Below are 23,118 nucleotides of genomic sequence, written 5' to 3' on the forward strand. Positions count from 1 at the left end.
ATCCTCAAATGACTAATGTTAGGTTCCATACCTAAAAAGGCTTCTTCAGGAGTTCTTTTGTCTAGATGTGAGTGAGGACATCTATTTTGAATATAGACTATTGTATTAGATGCTTCAATCCAAAATGACATGCTCAAGTTTTGATAATATATCATACCCCTAGCAACTTCTACAATGGTTCTATTTTTTCTTTCAATAACTCCATTTTGTTGTGAGTTGTAGGGAACTGTAAACTCCCTCTTAATCCTAAAAATTTTATAGAATTCTTTAAATCAAGACCACTAAAAATGTCCATACAAAAAGAGTAAATTTTTCCTTTTTCGACATCCAATGTTTAGTTTCACCGGATTACAAGTTAGTGAGAAAACTTTGTTGTGATGTGAAGCCTAATCAGACTCGAAGGTTAATTTTCCTTACTATATTTCGTGTGGTTCCCCCAAGATTATTTCTACAAAGATTTGGGGGCAACACCCCTTGTGGAGTCCTAGGGGCAAAGCCCCAAGTGCACTCTCTATCGCAATACAAGGTGGGGTCAAGTGGCACACCCCCATAGTGGTTTTCAGGAGTAGCACCCCAAAAACTTAATTTGTTTTATTATTGTAAAAGACATCGACTACTATTTTTATATTAGACGACTTATTCCAACTCTAATTTGGTAAGTGGCAAAAAAATTGTGTAAAATGACTTAGGGTTAGGGATTTCATAGTGTATGACAAGATTGTAGCTTCTAATAGTTGTATTGAGCTATAAGGGATCTCATATTGTAATCAAGTTATAATCATTGGATAATAAGAAAATTGCACTCATCATTCAGTGGGCATAGCTCAAAGATTGGGTGGACCATGTTAAATCTTTGTGTCTTGTGTTCTCTTCTGTACGGTTTAATATTTTATGATATTGGTTACATTTGCATATAATTGTTATTTCTATCTCTTTAATCCTAACAAACTTGTCATTGTAATGGTATAAGAAAATGATTGGGAGAGAGGTCAAATAAATCTATACCAATTAACCTTCATCTCACTCTTGACCTGTTGAGCCTTTGCAAAGGACATTCCATAAAAATTGATTATCAAAGACCAATAAAGGTAATGAGTATCACGAGCCATAAACAACCATTCCCAAACTAGAGAAGGCGAGGTTTGGTAAGTTTGCATGCTTTTCAAATACTCTAAGAAAATTTCTTAATATTTGATAGACCTAGGAGTTACAATAAGAACACTAGAGTTAAAATATCTTTTCATCTATGGCTTCCATAAATCTACCCTACATATGCAAAGTTTTAAGAGAGTTTATAGGCTCCATTGCCTTCCAAACACCTTATGATCCAATTAGCACAAAGAGTGTCGCTTCAAAGTCCATGCAATGGCCACTAATCATCTAGATTGCTTGAGATTGTACCATGGGTCCTAAAAACATCTATTGAAACTACGATTAAATTCAAAATTGCTCCACAATAAGTCCCTAGCAAGTAAGTGGTCCACAGTATCTGAAAGGTACCTAACAAGACGAGTAAACCACTAAGTGGTTACAAGCCAACTCAAACATTTCTATAATTTACCATCTCTTTTAGAAATGTGATTTCTATTATTTTCCACAAAAAAGAACTTATATTGTTATCTCATATTTCTACCTTTACAGATCAATCAATTTTATATTAGGTGTAAATAAATTAGAATGATATTTAAACTCATTCTTATTTTGTAGTCAAAGGTAGATCCGAGCTTTAAGAATTATTGATACCAACCACATTAGTTCCAATCCCACACTTAAGAAGAAATTATCATTATTATTAAATATCACATAAGTTCCTCTAAAAAAAATTTCCCACTTCACCTCATAATGGATCTAGGTTAATAACTAGTTCTTGTTTATGTTATTGCTTTGGGCCAATCTTTTGACATATTATTTGAAAACTTAATTGGTCACCTTGTTAGAGATGCAACTTCTGCACCAATCTTTTGACATATTATTTGAAAACTTAATTGGTCACCTTGTTAGAGATGCAACTTCTGCACTATTTAATGAAAACCAAAAATGTTTCATGCATCATAAAGCATGTGTTATGTTGTTATAGACCAATCAAAATGGTAAAATATGATTTCTCAAATCACCCTAAAAAGCCCAAATGAATTGATGAAATAATAAGAAATAATAATAGTACAAATAAGTACAAAAGTTTGTTACATGGTTTTTTATATTCCAAGCCAAATGACTTCAACTTCTTTTATTAGTTTGAAGGAATGTGTTTTTTTATCTAGCAATATGAATTGACAAGACCACAAATGAAGGACCTCATTCTCAACATAACAGTCAACAATAACATCCAAGTAAAATTTGAACCTTGGTAGCAAAAAGAACATCACATTTAAACTATCACATTATGCCCATACAAAAAAAAAAATTTGATTGCTTATCGATTGCGAAATGGTCACCTTGAATGTTAAATGAGAAAGAAAGGCGTAGAGAATACACCTAACAGACATTTCCATAAATTTGTAACAAATAAAAAGTGAAAAAAACACACGATGTTATTCACATCTCTACCTCGGATCTCCACCTTCCTTTTTCAACAAGAATTTGTTACATCTCTTCTCAAAGACTGTTGTACAAACATTTCATATCGATTCAAAATACCTTTATATTGATCTAAATTTACTTGCTTTGTATAAATACTTACTCATGGTTTATTAGCCGCAATTCTATAAGATATATTCTTGCTATAATTGTCTAATTAGCCACTTCGGCAAATAGCATATGCTTGTTTGCAGACAATTTACTACTTTGCCAATTGTCAACAGGAGGATGGAGACTTGCGAAAGAGTTCAACGATTCTTTTGATCTTTGCACATAAAACAATAGGCAAGTTTTACATTGAGTTCAAGACAAACTACCAGAAGAAATTGCTTTCATAAAATTAGATTTAAATATTATTTGATATATGTTGAGTACCAGAGTTATATACCATTTCTTCTACTAGCTATACTCTCACACTAAGTGTTGTTGGCTATCAATCTGGCACCAAGCCACTGCTTCAGCAGTTTGATTCCAAATTTTGTTTTGGCTCTAACAAAATTTAAATTTCAGTTTTTGTCCCCTGCAATTGCCTTCGAACTAGAGATGTATAGATACCATTCTTTTCAAGCAATTCTTCATGAGTGCCACTTTCAACTATTTCACCACCTGACACAACTGCAACAGTATTTGCACTTTGAACAGTTGAAAGCCGATGTGCTATGACTAGAACAGTGCGCCCTTTCATCAAGTGGTCCATAGCGTCCTAATTTAATATAAGCCACAAAATCATTATTGCAGAAAATTAGATGAAGTGCATATTTTACAGCATGCCATGGAAGGATGGGGTTCTCTTACTTGAACCAAGTACTCGCTCTCTGCATCCAATGCACTTGTAGCCTCATCCAGAAGGAGCACACGAGGATTCATCAGTAATGCCCTTGCTATAGCTATTCGTTGCTTCTGGCCTCCTGAAAGCCTCACACCACGCTCTCCAACATGTGTACTGTAACCTTCTGGAAACCTTGATATAAAGTCATGAGCATTGGCCATTTTCTGCAATTTTGTTGAACCACAAGTAGATAGTATGAGTTGGATAATGAATGCCTACGAATAAAATTTATGCATTACATGGAAAAACTTCTTGAGGTGATTTAATCTCTGTTAATACGAAATATCTGAAATCTAATAAGCAGAACGTTACTGCTATAGCAATTTTCAGTATTGGAAGGGCAGATAGGATTGCAGATTTTCAGGTTAAAACAAATTCCCAGAAGTAATACATAAATGCCTTTAAAACATACAGCTGCATTTTCAACGTCAACAATGGGAGCCCTGCCCTTCAATCCATATGCAATGTTTTCTGCTATTGAGCAGTTGAATAGAACAGGTTCCTGGCTCACAATGCTCACCTGCCAAAATTACAAGTCAATTTTATACCAGTCAATAACGAGAAGCTATGCTTCATGGATAGCAGTTTTGGATATCCTCATGAAAAATGACGTAAATGGCTAATTAACATTAAAATAAAACTTCCAAGTAAAATTTTTACCAAACTGTGATCTTAAAATGATGCTTTATTTATGCCAGAAAGATAAATGGCCACTTATTTGTGACTAATTTATTTTAAAACACAGATTTCTTTCCAAGAGGAAAGACCTACTTTCAATTCATGGGCTTCACATAATCCTTGCTTCTCCATTTGTATACAAATCTTATTTGAATGAGTTATTATGTCTTATGGTCAATATGCTCTCCAGTTCTCACGGTCAATTTAGTATTAGAACAGTGTGTCCACACCTATCTTTGCGTCTGCATGTCTACTCATGATGTACAATGCACAACCTCAAACAGACAGCTAAACATTCCCTACATCTTCAAGGACTGAGGATAGGTCTAAAAATGAATATATACCTTTGTTTCACACCACCCTTGCTTGTCTACTTAGTACAAATCTTATTTTAAATACCATTCTCCAACTTAAAGTCAATCTACCATATTACTAAACAGGGACCTGCCATTGGCAGAGCACAAAAGATTGGCATTGTTGCCATCACTTGCCATAAATAATATATGTCATTAACTTCAATCTATTATATTATTAAACATATAAAGATAGTTGAACAAAAAAGATAATTATTGCATTACCACTTCACAATCCTGTTCAGCAAGTCTGATTTGGAAACACTTCAAACAATCTGTAACTTACTGCTGTTTTTTATTCAACCAAATCCTTATTCTTCCTCACCATGTTGAATTGTTCCAAGAAAACCATCCATCGATTGTGCTAACTCTAATGCTAAAGACTCTGCATATACAGTAAATGCAAGGACATACATTTTGTGTTCATTACAGTATCCTTTTCTAGCTGCTGATGGATATAATGTTCATATGCTGAACTATGGCATACAATTCCTTATAGAAACTTGGGTGATTGATCACTGCTCATGATGAACAAAATACTAAAATAATTCCTAGCTTGAGTACCACTCCTAGCACATAGCTTGAAGCATCAACTTCATTGTCAAATGGAATCTAAATATAAGGTAGCCCTAAAGTTGGTCTCCAGCACCTCTTTGCTTCAGGGTTTGGAAACCAAGCTCATGGTGGTATAATCTCCAAATGATTATTCATGTAATTGTGAAGATATTATGTTGCTTCTTAAAAACTACATGCCTTGGTTAGATTAATGGATAGTTTGTCCAGTGGCTTGAATTCAGTGGGATCCATCTTCAAGTCTACAGTATGGGCTACAAGACCTAGTTCAAGTCCTCCCCAAATCCCACTAAACAAAAAAATATCACCCAAATACACAATTCAGAAATGGTCTAAGGGTAAGGGGGGTGCAAACATGTCCCTCGACCCCTCAAGGGGCATTCCTCATTATACCCAAAAGAAAATGCATCTTTTAAAACAATTAAGAGATTTTTTAAATATTTGTATTGGTCGTAATCTTGCCCTAGGGGTACGTGGAGCCCATCTAATGTATCTTATTCCATTAAAAGGCCTCTCTACTTCATTTCTATTTACATTTTCATTTCTATGTGTTTGCAAAAGCAAGAAGAAGAATAATTAAGAGCTGAGACAAGGGTGATTATAGGAGTGAAAAGAATTATTGCGAATCAAAGAGTGACAAGTGTAATGATCTGGGCTTAAAATGATCAAAATAATTATATCTCTACTTGGGGTATTTTGTCAAACATTTGGCATGTAACCCAGGTCTGAAACTTTGATATTGCTGCCAGTAAATCCAACTCCAGAAAATGCAGAAATATGACAAACAAGACTTGCAAATAATGTGAAAGTATCAGAAATAACAATCCCGAATTTATACTATCCTTCAACAGAAGATCACATACACAATTTATCTATTTAAATCATGAAGGAGTAAGCTCTGAATGCAGTCCAACATATTCAATTTGGTTTACATTACTACACAAGTATACAAGCACAAACAAATGATAAAAGGGAACCTGATAACGATTGCTGCTAGCTGGGTCCAAGGTCTGCGTTAAAGACTTCAGTTTTGGTAGTGCCAATGCCCAGTCACTCTCACGTCCACACAGCTCAGACTTAGTGTCACGTCCTTGGCCCGTGACCTCCCTGCATATGAAAATGTGGCTGCCGTAATAAATCTGCCTACTATTCTGAATGTCCACACCTATGTGCTATCACTTCACTAAAGGTGACCCATGTGAAGTGTACTTGTTCTTGGAGTGCTTGTAGCATTTAAGCAACCTTTAGGATTTGTAAAATAACAAATATTCGTGGTGTCAATCCCAATGTAGCTCCATGCTTTTATAACCTCGATATGAGGGAAGACCCAAACAACTAGGCAATGTGAGATTAAAAGCCAATTTCATCTTTTAGTCACTTAAGTTACTTTATAACAAATAACATTAAAATATTTAAATAAATCACTTAAGTCACTTGAACTTTAATATCTCTTGAAATACTTGTTTGATTGCCACGCCGTCTAGAATAGGAATCTCTCCTCACAAATCCCCATGTGACCAAATACATTTTCTAAAAACAGAAAAGGTCCGTCTCTATTACCCCTGACTTACTATACATAGTAAGTATGGCAAATGAAGTCCAAATGACATCAAACAAAGGCCAAATCGATAAATTACTGAATGTTGGAGATGAATCAATCCTCAGAAGACCCTCTAACCATCCTCATTAGCCTACGAGGATCCAATATTAGGCTAATCCCTGAAATTTTGATGCTGGTAACCAATGGGGACATTACTGTCCTCCCTTACCAAGATTGTTTGCCCTCAAGCAATTCAACAAGAAGAGTAAACTCCAAGCTCCACCTGGATCCCAAGTGAAGTAGTATGTAACACCCCTATTAACATTGAACCAACTGCATACCACTAACATCATTAGGACCATCAACATAACTTGCAGTATAGCATTCAAAACTTGTGCTAATGATGTAGGAGTTAGAATATCGTTAAAAGAATTCCCCCACAAGAAATATCTTCATCCTAGTTCACACCCATATAATATAAGCTAGACTGGAATTCGGATCAACAATCCCATGAAGAGACGTAGCTACAAGAGAACCATATACACTCATGCCAACTGTATCAACCATAGGTGTAGCCATGTCAAAATTTGTGGACACAAGAACATTACTAATTGCCACAACACAAAACTGAATCTTTACAGATGGTGAGAATTGAGCCCAACTCCACTCAGGTGAGTGATCAACATCAACCTCAAACAACAAATTGTCATAAGTCAATGTTGCATCCATGTCAAACGTAAAACTATTCATGAAGTGAATGCCAACACTTTGTTGATCGATAGTATAACATGACTCTATCACTACATTGCTCACCTCATCAACAATAACAAACATACTACCATCAAAGCACACATATACAACCACTTGCATACTGCTAAACTCCTCATTGGATGGCTCAACCGACACAAAAGTGGTTGCTGATATGACAGTATCCTCACATGCTACTACTCCCACTATTGTTGCAACACCATCAAATACATGATCTAGGAAACTCATGCCAACATGCATCATCTAACTTAACCTGACATAAATTCTCGTCACATTCCACCTCAATTGTGCCCAACTCATGCAATGCCTCATAAGAAATGTCTCACAAATCTGAAGCCACAACTATATCATCATCTTCCGCTTTTAGAAAAAGTGGTAACATTCTCTACTCAAATCTTGGCTTTGAAATCAGTCGGGTCATCCGTTTGTGGTTTTGATTCATTTCATTCACTAGCACATCCAACTATTTCACAATACCCTGTGTCTCAGAATCTCCCTCCATTAGCGGAGAAGTACGCCCTCTGCGGATGTAATGAATACCAAACCTTCTATCAGCATCCATAACACTAAAAACCAATTCCTCAACCTGTGGGTCAAAAGAAAACTGATGAGCACTCCTCGTACTGTAATGCCAATAAAAACTCCAAATCTTTGTCAAGGGCTCATCGTCATCAAACTAGAAATCAGAAGATGGCTCCAATCTATAACTTTAAACTATTGGTCGGGTAACCCTCTCAGCAAGCCCAACCACAAAATCCCTATTGGGAAGCATTGTAGCCAAGGTCTCTATAATCTTCCTCACTAATCGTCAAATAGCACAAGAACACTGAATGAGAGCACCCTCAGATATACTATATGAAACCTCCTTCAAATCCGAGCTCTCAAGCAAATACTCTATGAATGACTCAGTACAGTAGAAATTATATGTGGAAGCATCAATCTACTCCCCTACAATCCACAGCTGATCTCTCTGAAAACGTGACAACGCCAACTGTCCAATGCTACCAGCTATATGAAAAGAAGAAATAGATTCATTTCTAGTAAAAGGAAGCAAAACACCATGAGAGCATGTCTCCACTGATGCTCTCGCCTCCTCTATACATACTACACTCATATCCTAGATGAATGTGTTTGCCACATCATCACGTCCCTCATCCTCAACCGTAGAAGCAAACTCACCACCAACCACAATATGTAACTGAACAAGGTTTGGGGTTGGTGTTGACTGTACCCATTCTAACTCCACAATAACCTCACCCAACTGTGACTGTGACTCCTGAAGTGCCAACTGAGTGTACTGAAGAGAGTTCACTGTCACCTCAAGCTCCCGGGTGAGCTCAACCACCTCCTCCTCTTTCCCTAACAATACCTCATAGCAGGTGCTACCCACTCCAGAAGGTAATCTCTGTCATCAACTAACTGAGAGTAATTATGCTTCAAGATCCTAACAACCTCTTGAAGCTCATGAACCTCTGCTAGGGAAAGACTACTATCATCGTGCTCATCTGACACTAGGGCACCCCAACTTGATGTAGCTACCATATGTTGAATAGCATCATAATGATCAAGAGATGAATAAATGTCACTATCACTCACCTTCAACTGATAAGTTACATGATGCCTTTGCAATCCCTAACTCCTATGCAAGCTTTGTGTCTCACTAACTGCACTGTGATAGGAAACTAAATCAGAACTATCCACCACAAGATCACTCATACATGTGCTATCATCCTTGCACAACTTTGCATCCGAGATACAACTACTATGTACCTCAAACAACTCCTCCGAAGAAATAAAAGCCCTCGCAATCTCAATCTCCCTACCTGTCTCAGCTTCCACCTCAATAGTAAGATCCTGTAAACATTGATCCCGGGACTCATTCAAAATCTCATAATAGTCATCACCCAATAACTGACAAGGGGTATCATACCCAATGCAAATCATAGCATCATCCAACAAATCACCAAAGGTGTCCACGCTGTCTACATCCCCATCACCTAATAGAGTCTCAACTGCCGACACCTGACTCTGCACACATGACTCTATGCCAGGCTGTGAATCAATAACGCTAGAGCATGAACCCATATATTGACTCCACTATAACACCCAAATCATCGACATCACAACTAGGTGACTCCATACATGCATCGATCTCACCTAAGGAAGCAACAGCCTCCTGCACTGGAGCAACACTATGACAACTCACATACAAATCTCCAATAATAATTCCCTCCTCAAGAGGGCCTAAAGTATCAATAGTAACAACTGCATCCACTATCTTTGCACTAACTGCAACAACTCTAGGGGCCTCAATGTGCTGAGGCTTAGTGCTGCTACCCACCAAGGGTATTGACACTTCTACTAATCTCTGTGAAATGGGTCCATCATCAACATTGCAGATAGGACTAGCAGGTGTCGTACTAAATGTAGGTACATCTGTATCATGAAAACCTATCGGAGAAAACTCAAGCTTCCTTCCTTGCAATCTTAATGTTGGCCTTCTAAAGGCAGAAACCATATACCTTGTCCTCTCAACTATCTCTGGATCTGACAAGCTCTCCCTTTTTTGATTTAAGTATCGAACAAAGGACAAGTTTTGCTTAACTGGATCGGGTAATAAATCCCATTACATTGCCATAAAGTTATCTGGTAGTAAGTTTGGTGTCGCGGGTGGTGCTACCTCTTCCTCTACATTAAAAATGGGCATCAAAGGCTTGTCAGTGTTCCATGTGGGGGCCCTAGTAGTTCAGGGATCCTACCACACTACCACATTCACTATGATGACTCGAGGCTGCCCTGTTAGGCAAAGCTAATTGTTGCATAGCACTTGTAAGCTATTGAAGTGCAGTGGCTATATTGTTCTACCCATCTCTAATAGCCCTCAAAGTTTCCCTCACTTCTCATCTTTGTTCATTCTCATTACAAGACATTTGAGTGTCTTGTACGTGTTTAACTTCCTCTTTCATGTACTTGCTACTGAACAATGCTCCATTTCATAGCACTATTGGCTCCTAACTTTCATTACCTCTGTGATGATAGCAAAAATCATAATACCACTATCTCCCAAAACTATGATTTTGCACTATTGCATTCACAAACAGACTTCTACATGCATAAAAACTCCTTACAAATTCACTCCATAATCTCCATCTCTCAACTTAAACTATTTCTGATAAATCCTTACTAAAATTTGCCTCTATTATAAATCCATAGGCTAGCGAGAAGACCAGCTCTGATACCACTGTAATGATTTGGGCTTAAAATGATCAAAATAATTAAATCTCTATTTGGGGTATTTTATCAAACAGTTGGCATGTAACCGAGGTCTGAAACTTCGATATTGCTGCCAGTAAATCCAACTCTAGAAAATGCAGAAATATGGCAAAACGGACTTGCAAATAATGTGAAAGTATTGGAAATAACAATCCCGAATTTATACTATCCTTCAACAACAAATCACATACACAATTTATCTATTTAAATCATGAAGGAGTAAGCTCAGTAAGCTCTGAATGAAGTCCAACGTATTCAATTTGGTTTACATTACTACGCAAGTATACAAGCACAAACAAATGATAAAAGGGAACCTGATAACAATTGCAGCTATCTGGGTGTCCAAGGTCTGCATTAAAGACTTCATTTTTGGTAGTGCCAATGCCCAGTCACTCTCACGTCCACACAGTTCAGACTTAGTGTCACATCCTTGGCCTGTGACCTCCCTGCAAATGAAAATGTGGCTACCGTAATAAATCTGCCTACTATTCTGAACATCCACACCTATGTGCTATCACTGCACTGAAGGTGACCCGTGTGAAGTGTACCTGTGGTAAAGCTTGGAGTGCCTATCTGCTGCTACTCATTGTCACGTGCAAGGCTACTGCCGTCTCACTGCTAGGATAACGTAAACAAAAAAGAACTTGGATAATATGGAACTTGGCTCATGCAAAGTCTGCCAACACTATCTCAGCTAGTATGAAATTCCATTCTATTTGTCGTCCAAACTCCAAATGATCAAACAATGTCATATACATGCCAAGTTGCTCCCAATCTTTTATGTGAATCAATGCCACTGTAAATGAATTTAACTGCTGTATTTACCTCTCAACTATGAACGTCTACCAACTTTGCCTGCCAAACAAGCTCAATACTGCTAGACACTGTCCTATACATGCAAGAACTCTGTGTAGATTTCAATCTCTTGCTCTCCTTCCTGTTGTGGAACTCCAACTTCCTGTAGCTCAATATCAGTTTGAATCTCAGTTCTGAAAACACAATGTGAGATACTAGGTTTGCGTCTAGTCTCACTCTTTTCCTCAAGGGTTTTCGTCCTTAGGAAATATCCAGTCACATTTAAGCAACCTTTAGGATTTGTAAAATAACATATATTCATGGTGTCAATCCCAATGTAGCTCCACGCTTATATAACCTTGATATGAGGGAAGACCCAAACAACTAGGCAATGTGGGATTAAAAGCCAATTTCGTCTTTTAGTCTCGTAAGTTACTTTATAACATTAAAATATTTAAATAAATCACTTAAGTCACTTGAACTTTAATATCTCTTGAAATAGTTGTCTAATTGCCATGTCGTCTAAAATAGGAATCTCTCCTCACAAATCCCTATGTGACCAAATACATTTTCTAAAAATAGAAAAGGTCCATCTCTATTACCCCTGACTTACTATACATAGAAGTATGGCAAATGGAGTCCAAATGACATCGAACGAAGGCAAAATCCATAAATCGCTGAATATTGGAGATGAATCAATCCTCAAAAGGCCCTCTAACCATCCTCATTAGCCTATGAGGATCCAATATTAGGCTAATCCCTGAAATTTTGATGCTGGCAACCAATAGGGACATTACAACAAGGAGCAAGAAGAAGAGGAAGATTCTCCATCTTGTTTAAGAGATTTTTCAAGCAAAGGGTAGGGTTTATAAGTGATTTATTATTTTATTAAAATAAATGTTCATTGTTTTTAGTTTTAAATTTTTTGTTGTTTCATTTTGTTATAGTTCTTTCATTTATAGATTCTCGTTGTTTCATTTTTCAAATTCTTGTAGTTTAGTTTAAAATTTTAGAAGTTTATAGTAGGACATAGGTGGAAAACATAAGTTAATTGATTTTTATTTTTCATTTTGTAAAATGCAGTGTCAAAATGATCTCCAAGAGTCATGAAACATATGATGAGATGCTCATTCTCATAGTGGTAGCCAATCATATTATGAACCTAAGGCTGAGCATGATGATAACATCAACAAGAGGGCGAGCATGAGCCCAATCAGCAAGGGAAAACTAGTTCCATAAGTAGTGCACCACTTGGTCCACTATCTACTCATTGCCCCTGCACACTTTTGGCAAAGTGGGCTAGGGCACTTATGATCGTAAATTTCTTCTCAAACAATTTGCAACCAGGGTAACAACCTCAATGTCATCAAGTGGTGGCACATGGAAATAGAATGGTTCGATAGCATCACTAGAGTGAATGTAAACTTCCTCTTTTGACTAGGAAAAGGTGTGACAGCATGTGAATTTTTTAAGAAGCCTACAAATCTACATTATAGAATTGAATTCAACAAGTTTTAGGGTGTTCTAGATGACTTGGGAATTGCAATGCCTACTACCTTGTTCGGTAGGCAACATATTCAAAGTATTCAGCAGTTGCATGAGCAACAAATACAGGGGCAGCACAACCGAGCAAGGAGAAACACGAAGTGCGAAGTGAAAGTAAACCCATATCAGATTTGTTAATGCACACATGAGAGAGTAGATAGCGGAATCTATTGGTAGATTTCTTTTTCCAATGGCATTCCATTTCATGTAGCTCGATCACCTTATTATAAGGAGATGATGCAGACGGTGGCAAAGGGGGGAGGACCATCATTTGTGCCATCAAGTGGGCACAAATTGAGGACTACAATCTTGGATAATAAGTATGGCAAGATCAATGCAACGTTATCATGGATGGGTGGATAGACATTAGGAATAGTCCACTCATCAATGTCATAGTTACATGCTCAAAGGGCCCACTCTTCCTCAAGGCAATTATTGTTTAGGGAATCAAAAGGATGTTGATTTTTAGTTTGAGATCCTTCGAGTACCTATCAAGGCATTTGGGCCACATAATGTGATCCAATTAGCGACAAATGCAACATGTGTGCAGAGTTAGAGGGAGGCTTGTTGAGGCGACATATAGACATATTTGGTGGACTCCATGTTGTGTACATTCCATGAACAATGTACTAAAGGACATGGGAGGATTGACTGGATTAAGGGAGTGGTCATTGATGCTAGAGATGTGCAGATGTATATCTACAACTACCATACTTCACATGCACTCTTCAAAAGCTTTGCGAAAGAGTTTTTGAAGCCAATTAAAACCAGATATGCATCCTATTTTCATTCTTTTGGAGAAAATTCTTGAGTTGCAAGAGCCACTACAACTCATGGTTATGACGAATGAGTGGAATTAGTGGGATGCGTCTAGGATAGAGAAAGGAAGGAGGGTGAAGAATATAGTGAAGAGTGATGCATTTTGGAGTGGTGCAAAATACACAGTCTCTATCATTAGGCCAGTTTTCCAAGTCATCAACTATGGTGATGAGGATGCACCTACACTTGGAGAGGTGTACGAGTGCATTGATTATATGCTTGGCTAGATGAGGGCAATTCTGCGAGGAGGACCCTACTTTAGCCTTCTATAATGAGCACATTCAGCCTATTATTCAATGCAAATGGAACAGCCTAAATACTCCCTTACACATGGCTTCTTATGCATTGAATTTGAAGTGGTACATGCCTAGGCCTAGTAGAGTTACACCACTTCAAGATGAGGTGAGAGTTATATAACACTACTCATTGTAATCATCTTTATGTCTTATAGATCTTTTCATAACTAGTATCTTCTATTTGCCAAACATTTGAATTTTATTTTTTTTCAGGTGAAGGGTTATTCAAGTACATAAATAGGATATGGGACTCTAAGACTACTTGGAAGGTTCACACTACATGGACCAGATTTTCTACTCTTAGGAGTTATAAGGAAATGGCAATGGCAGGTATAAAACTATGGCACAGGGGGATCTGATTTTGTGGTGTTCAACTCATAGACTGAAATCTATGACTACTACACTAGCCATTTATTTCTTGTCCCCAGGAATGCAATTCCTCATCTTTAGAAGCTATTTAAATTTTTAGGATTTTATTATTTAAGGGCTTAGAGAGCTTAAGAGTTTTTAGTTTTCAAATTTTGTCGCATTGGGGCTTCTAGTTCCTCAACTTCTGAGAGGAACTGATCTACTTATAACTTCATCCACTCTCTTAATAGGAATAAACTTACCTCTCAAAGAGTAGAGAAGCTAGTGGCTGTCATAGTGTCTTGCATACCAATGACCGCAGGACGTGTGCATACAAGGAGAGCCCAACAACACGATGGGATGTAGACCCAAAGGAACCATCACAGATTGATGAGGATGAGGATACTTCAGATACATGGCTAGTTGGTGTTCCATTTGCAGCTCTTGATCTTGGAGAGTCTGATAGTTCCATTGATGACAAATTTCATGATCTACCAGGGGATTATTAGAGGCCTCCTTGCCTTCATTACATTTGTCATTAGCACATGATAATCAATGTAATAATCTCTTTCATATGATCAGATATTCATACTATTCATATCTATTATATAATACAACTCTTTCATTTGCCGATTCGACTATTTAAAATCTTATTGTTCATTGTTCAATGTAATGTGCAAGTATTTACTCTTTTACATCTTTACATCTTATATTGTTATACATCTTCTCATAACTAGCATTTTAAGTACCATATATATAGGATATACACCCAATTGTCCTTGACATCCCCAAATTGAGGCTCCTCTGTAATAATAGAATGTGAGAGTTGCAAGAGATGGTAGATTAAAGTTACAAACTTGAGAAAAGGAGCTGACAGGACCTCTCTTTAATGGTAGGATATTCCAAATTTTGGGAATGGTAAGGGCACATCATAGGCAAGGGGAATACAAAGTTTAAAGCTTTTCATGTGCATTTATCATACATAAAGAAAACTAAAGCTGTATTTAAAAATGTAAATAACATGAATTGGAACAAAGATATTGTAATTTAAGTTTCACAACATGCAAATGCAAAATTGCAAACCTCTGGTTGTTATATTAACATGAAAATACTATAACTACTACATAGGCTTTTTATGACAATTCAAATCAGAAAATCATAAAATAAAATTGTATTTCTAAACTACAAGCCTGAAGCAGCAAGCTCAACAACTCAAGTTTTCATTGGAAACCAAAATAGGTGTTCATGACAGCTGGACTTCAAGTCCATTGGCTCATCCACCAGGATCCCAAACAATCCCGGTTGCACATTTTTCTTCTGTTTTTGCCATTGGTATGTCCTAGCATCTGTGAGGCATCCTAAGCAGTTGGGAATGGCAGGACCATAGACTTTATTTCACGAGAAATTTCCATGAACCCTCAAGCTGCAATTGCGTTCAAGTTACTTTACTGCTTACTTGCATGTGAGTTTTTGTGAGTTGCAATCTGGGACTCCCAACGAGTACTCGGGAGTCCGTGCTGATAACTTGCCCAAATCTGATGTTCTGAGTTTTTGCTTGGTTTTGTTGGGTTGACGAGTTTATGTAGTTTTTATTTGCCAAGATCCCAAGTCCAACTCAATATTGGGTTTGCCACAACACAACTTTGAAGACTATGAAAAGGAGTCAGGACCATCCCTGAAATTCAATACAAAATTGGAGTTTCCACGAGACAAATTTTGTTAAGTGGTCAAGATGTACTGGGGAAAGCTAGAAGGAAGAAAAACATTAGATGATGTTAGGGTACTGATGTCCTAATAAGTCCCTGAAATGCTGAGGAATATCTCTTGTGATTCTGGAAGGCCAAGGATGCGTACCAGTGTAACATTGTATAAAGACATGCAACAGGTTGTGATGCAAACCATATCCCATCTAATCAAATCTAATAACCATAGATGCAGGGGTCAATCAAATCTTCAAGGACAATCTAATCTGCAGGTTGAAGGAGATAGATGCAAACACTAAACAAGCCTCACCGAGTATCTACACAGGAGAAATACCCCAATCATAGCTGCAGTATAAAAGTCAAAATTAAAATCATCTGCACGACCAGTACCCAAAAAAGGGCAGACATTCCCTGCGTAGATGTAATTCAAGGGTGCTCAACACACTCTAGGACTACCATCAAGGAGGGAAACTTGTTGGGGACCAGATTGCACGTTTTAACTAAATATTCTTATTTAGTTTTAAAACAGGACTTCAAGTTAGCAAGATTAAAAAAAAATGTTTACATCTGACAGACTTAGTGGCAAATGCGATAGTCTTCAACAGTTAAACTAACACAGTCTAAAAGTTAGTGCATAGAATGTAAAAACTACGGAGTATAAATGACATTAAAATTTGCACATAAGTTTGGATCATTGTACTGCAGATTGAACAGCTATTTATTCTCTCTCCTTCTGTTAGATTGGCTTGTTTATAATTATAGCATAGTTCTACTTCTAATGCTCATATTGGCACTCAAGCAGTTTACTCTTTCTCGTCTCTACAAGGTTGGCTACAAGGCTAGGGCTGTTGTGTCTAAAACCTACTGCCAGCCCACCTTTTTAACCTTCAAAATCAGGCAATGCTTTGACAGCAATTGCAGATTAGAACATTTTGCTTTGAAAAGCTTATCCAAAACATCCATTTTGATTTAATGCTATTACATTATTAAAATTAATACTCCTGAGTTCTAACCACAAAAACAAATACGACCTAGTCCAATCAGACCAGTTGAATGGGTCTAACCACACTTTATTTATGAGCATCAACAGGAGAAAATACCTACAATTCTGACATGAACAAGAACCTTAGAAATTTGGTCGGGAGAAACAATTGGACTTTGGTTGATCCAATACTGAAAATTTAATTTTAATGCCCAAGGCAAGATTTGTAAAAAAGAAGTTTAACTTATGTGCAATTGTTACTTAGAGCATCACTGTGACATCTGTTTTTCATACATAATATTGTGTGTATTGAGCAAAAAGAAAGCTGCAGTACCTTTTCATGCAAATGTTGATGAGAGACCTCCACCAACGGCACTCCATTAAGAAGGATCTTTCCCTTAATAGGATCATAGAATCTTTCTATTAAGTTTGCAATCGTTGTCTACAAAAATGTCACCAATCAAAAGCTCTACACATATTAGAATGTTGAAAATAAAAAAGATGAACTGAAACAGGTAAAACAATAGTATTAGCAACTATCCGAAGGCATAAAATGCAGAGTATTAGTATTGATGAGAAATTTTAGAGAATTACCTTACCACCCCCACTAGGTCCTACAAGAGCAACTTTAGCGCCAGGTTTCAGCCTCAGGTGCACGCCCTACAAAATGTGGAATCACAATTATCAAAATCTTCAAGTATGCAATGAATAAAATGTATGTGGATGTATTCAAAAGAGTAATGCAATGATGTGATAGAATTTTTGATCTCATGAATACCTTAAAGAAAAAATGCATTGAAACAAATACACAAGTCAAGACAAACATCAAACTATGTGACTATTCCAAATGTTTGGCATTGATGATAACATAGCATGCACCAGGAATTCTAATATTTCTAAATTCAAAAGCTTGATTTTCATTCTAATACTTATATTTGAAAGATTATTTGTCTAGCTATTTATCAGGAGATGCAAAAGAACAATTATTTTATTATAATATGTAATCAATTTCCTTCGTAATCTTACCTATATTTTGTAGGATTGTCGTTCTTTAATACATTATGACTTTGGAATGCTTTCAAAATCAAGAGTGTGTTATAAACTATAATGCAAATAGAAAGCCTTGATAATTGTTTACCGTACAGGTAAAGTAAATGAACGCATACAGAAAGTAACAGCAGAACAGTAGCATAATATTCGCAATAGTAAGTGAATGATGATTTACAATGATCCCGGACGGGATATAAATACTACTGCCGAACCTTCCCGAAGGAGTCCGTCGGCCACAATTATTTTATCCGTTACAAACTATTTACCGCCGGACCGTCGGCTACAGAAACACCGTCGGCTACAGAACATCGCCGGACCGTCGGCTACAGAAACACCGCCGGACCGTCGGCTACAGAAACATCGCCGGACCGTCGGCTACAGAATACAAGATACCGCCGGAACCATCCAGTCGGCTAACACCATCCCCCCCAAAAAGAAAAGTCGTCTCCTGACGACTGACAAAATATCTGAGACAAATTAACAACAAAATACATTAATAGAGTGACTACAACAAGAGAAATCTGCTTCTGTCATATCACTTCCACATTCATCCCGTTACATCTGTAGCCTCTACTAACACAATACTGTCTCCTCAAGCTGACCTTGATAGCCACCTGTGCTGCTTTCTCTGTTTTCAATTCCTCGGTACCCTAAGCCAAGTGTCGCTGCACTGCCTCCAACCGGATGATCAGCTCCTCCCGAGCTCTCTACGCATCCACCCAGATAGCCTCACAGCCAACACCTGCTCCCACTGCCTCTGGTACACAGAAAGTTCATGCCTGCAGCAACTTCAACTCTTCTCAACTGGTCAGACTCCCACGGCTGATATCCGCCACGACTGGGGGTCCAGGGGGCAACGCCCCCGGCAGGGTCGAGGGGCAGCGCCCCCACGAGGTCGAGGGGCAGCAACCCACACAGGAATGCACGGATCACACCATTTCTGTCATTATCTGCCGATTCTGCACTCTTTCTAGCAACCATGAATGCGTCCCCTTCCCTTTGGCATCATCTGTCACTCATTCTGAACAACTTGATTCTATCGACGTTTTTTTTTTTTTTTTTTAAGTAATGAACCTCTGACTCTGCATCACCTGCGGCCTTCCTGTTCTCCCTGCGGCCTTTCTGTTCTCTCCGCGGCCTTTCTTTTCTCCCCGCAGCCTTTCTTTTTCTTCCCGCGACCCATTCTTCTCCTACCCGCGGCCTTCCTGTCGTCGCCCGCAGTCTTTTCTCTTACCGTCGGAGGCTGCTAAAAATTCTGGCGGAAATGATTGTAAGCCCGCGGCTATCATTGGCGGAGGATGCAAAAAAAATTTGTGCCCACGGACCATTCTTCCACCGGTGGCTTTTTGGCGAGGATTTTCTAAAATTTTATGCCCGCGGCTTCGCACTCCGCGGGGGTCTCTTGCCCGTGGACCCGCGGAACTTTCAACTTCACTGGCCGCGGACAGCTGTTGCCTGTGGGGCCTCCAACTTCGACGCCCGCGGGGTCCTCCAACCGCTGTTGCCCGCGGGTAGACTTGCCCGCGGGACCTCCGGCAGGTGTTGCCCGCGGGGCCTCCGGCAGGTGCTGCCCGCGGGGCCTCCAGCGGATGTTGCCCGCGGGGTCTCCGGTAGGTGCTACCCGCGGGGCCTCCGGTAGGTGATGCCCGCAGGGCTTTTCCACGACTCTTTTTTTTTTTCCAATTCTTTTTTTTTTTTTTTTTTTTTTCAAAATTTTATTTTATTTTATTTTACACATCAAATGACAGAGGTACCTCCATTTTGCCTCCAGGTGTCATCATTCTGCAACGACAACGGAGTCAGCTGGCCATCTTGTGACAACGATGGAGTCTTCCTAGCACCATATATTTTGAATTTGGATCTGTTGACTGTCGGAGGTACCTTCTGCCTATCCAGGGTTGATAATCTGATCGCTCCATTGTCGCCGACCTTCCGAATCTGATAAGGTCCAACCCAACTGCCCTTAAACTTTTCCACTTTGATTTCATTTTGACTGTCGTACGCCTTACATTTGTTCTGTGCCACCCTCGTCGCCCACTGTGCCTGCGGTCGTGCCTGGTGTCGTCGCACAACTGGATTATTTCCTTGCTGTCGGTGCCCTTCCACTAATTTTATGCTGCAGTGTGACCTTTTCTTTCCGCGCGGTCTATTCACCATGTACCGGACAGTGGAATCTTTCGTTTTTTTGTCTTCAAACTGTGTGTTCTTCCCCTCAGCTTCAGCCATAGCAGCTTTTCCTTCTTCCGCTTCCTTGCATTCCTGCGGACATTCATTTTCCTCCTTTTTCTCATCTTCGTCAACCCTTAGCATATTGCAACTCGGAAAGAGTTCGTAGTCTTCTATTTGCCAGTGGTAAAGGCCATTCACTGAGTCCAGGTCGTCGTCATTCGATCCTCCGTCAAGTCTCAATACTCCTTCATCCGGTTCCATTCTCCTCTTTCCTTCATCATCACTCTCGCCTTCACTGTCAGAATCTAACAATGCTGCCTCCTCGCCAACCATTTGCGTGTGCAGGTCAATTATGAATCTTTTGCCTCCGCGCTCCATTGATAGGGTATTGCGTTTCCAATCATGTTTTACTTTTGCTTGCACCAACCAATCCCGTCCCAGAATAGCATCATAGCCTTTTCTTTTTAATGGAATGACTACAAAATCCAATAAAAATGGTTGCGTACCAATTGTTACCGGTTGTGCTTTCAGAATTCCCAACGGTTTGATTCCATGTTGGTCTGCCGTGAGCAACTGAAATGCAGGTGGCCACAACGTCGGTTTTCCCAACTTCCAAGTATCCTCCGGTAAGACATTCACGTCGGACCCTCCGTCAACAATTGTCTCTGTCAAAACATTTCCCAAAATCCCCATCTCAACGACCGCCGGATGCCGTCCGGAGGTGAGTGCCAGCAGCATTGGGTCTGTTGACATTACTTCCCTACTATTCCTTCCTGTGTCCTCCGGTGCTTTTGAAAACAGTGTATGATTCAAAATAGCCGTCCGTAACTGGGGCATTGTGAGAAGGAGGTCACTTATCTTGACCGGTATCTCCGTTTGTAAGATCTGTCGTACAATGCTTTGTTCTGCGAAGTTCTTTGCCAAGGTGCCGGTGATGTCCTTCAACTGAGATGTTTCCGCCGACAATGCCTTTGCAATGTCCGCCTGCACTTCCCCCACTTTTCTCTTTTCCTCCGCTTGCCTCCGTGTAATTGCCAGAACCTCCTCTACATCCGTGCCGACAGTGATCAAATTTACTCCAGCCTTTGGACACTTGGAATCTTCGTGATCGCCGGGTCCGCACCATCTGCATAATAATTTCGGTGTTTGCCACTGTACAATCTCACGCAAAATGACCCCACAAATTACACGCTCGACATTGAACGATCGGCCGTCCGTTTGCATCATATTGGGTTCGACTTCGGCCTCCATTATTATTGTTATTATTTGCATTGTTGTTATTTTGCCCTCTGCTATTATTCCTATACCCTCTGGATGTGGCACCATCAATGTTTGCATTTCCGTTATTGCCCGACGGGGAAGCCTGCTGCGTAAGAAGCACCTGCAGAGATCCTCTTGTCTTCATGTTAAAAGGAAAGTCCTTTGTCGAATGGCCCATGATCTGACAGATGTCACAGAATTGGTTCTTCGAGCACGATCCCTTAGTATGACCGTCGGTCTTACATTCCGTGCACCACAGTTCACTACCTTTTGGCTCCTTCTGCATGTTTTTAAACTCCATCATTCGAACCATATCCTTCTGTAAGGCACGAACCTTTTTGCTACTACCTTCGTCATCGCTGCTATCATCTCCGACAGGCTCGTCGTCATCAGAATCAGAGGAGCTAGTTTTCTTCTTCTTTGTCTTCTGCGCACTTTCAAGGTCCAGTGCTCTGTTATAAGCATCGGCATATGATGACGGTGGCACAATTTTCATTTTCCTCCACAGTTTTGAGCGTAGGCTGTCCACAAACCACCTTTTCTGCAATCCGTCCGCTGGCTTGCTTTCCATTTTGTTTATTAAGTCTTTCAATCTTCTGGCGTATACACGAACAGTTTCGTGCTTCCCCTGCTTGGTATTGAAAATTTCTGCTACAATTTCATTATCATCCCGCAAAAGTTTAAATTCTGCCAAAAACTCCTTTTTAATGTTATCCCATGTATCCAGCTTCTGCGGATCCATATCCGAAAACCAATCAATCGCGACACCCCGTAGGGTTGCCGGAAATTGCCTGGCCCATTCATCGGCATCTGTGATTCCATTTGCCTGCCAGATCGTCTCACATGTCTTACAATGTCGGAGGGGGTCGGCAGTACCATCGCCTTCGAATTTCGGTAATTTTTCTTTGGGTCCCGCCATAACTCTGGAGGTCTGTACTCCTACAGTGGTCGGCACTCCCACACCGGCAATCTGTATTCCCACACCGGCAGTCTGCACTCCCACACCGGAGGTGTCGACAGTTGCAACCCTTGGTGAAGACGGAGGATCCTGCAAAATTGTTTCCCGCGGAAGTCTATCCTGGACGAAGAGGTCACTCCACGCTCGTGCTCCGTCGGCACCGCGAGCTGTGCGAGTTGATGCTCTCCCGTCTGAATTTTCTTCCCTCGGCGAACACAAATTCAAGAACTACTCCCGTGCTTCTTCCACCAATTCCACCCACTGCCGAGTCTCCTCCAACAATTCCTTCGCACTTCGGTTTCCGTCAGCAATCCTTTGAAATCTTCGTCGGCTTTCGGCTTGCTGTGCTAGAATTAAATTCTCTTGCGCAATACGGATTCCATCTTTTCCCTTCACCTTATTCCGATCCTTGTTAAGCTGATTTGGCATTAATCTTCATTCCTCCCACCTTCCAGATTCATAAGGCAACGGCGCCAAATGTTTACCGTTCAGGTAAAGTAAATGAACGCATACAGAAAGTAACAGCAGAACAGTAGCATAATATTCGCAATAGTAAGTGAATGATGATTTACAATGATCCCGGACAGGATATAAATACTACT

General features: G+C 39.5%; 1 protein-coding gene across 1 annotated transcript in view; it reads right to left on the reverse strand.

Moving 5' to 3' along the window:
• Positions 1–2,818: 2,818 nt before the first annotated feature.
• The window catches only part of ABCB27 (transporter associated with antigen processing protein 2), a 142,459-nt gene continuing 122,159 nt past the window's right edge, over positions 2,819–23,118 (reverse strand). Inside the window, exons 13-17 of the mRNA XM_089807477.1 lie at positions 17,674–17,739; positions 17,414–17,521; positions 3,819–3,926; positions 3,373–3,570; positions 2,819–3,280 (exon numbers count right to left, since the gene is read on the reverse strand). Of these exons, the coding sequence (XP_089663603.1) occupies positions 3,077–3,280; positions 3,373–3,570; positions 3,819–3,926; positions 17,414–17,521; positions 17,674–17,739 (684 nt within the window). The 3' untranslated portion in view covers positions 2,819–3,076. The remainder of the gene's footprint in view (positions 3,281–3,372; positions 3,571–3,818; positions 3,927–17,413; positions 17,522–17,673; positions 17,740–23,118) is intronic.

The sequence above is a fragment of the Cupressus sempervirens genome, chromosome 10 (assembly GCF_028749045.1).
Source record: "Cupressus sempervirens isolate cs-2001-9-10 chromosome 10, ASM2874904v1, whole genome shotgun sequence".
Lineage (NCBI taxonomy): Eukaryota > Viridiplantae > Streptophyta > Pinopsida > Cupressales > Cupressaceae > Cupressus > Cupressus sempervirens.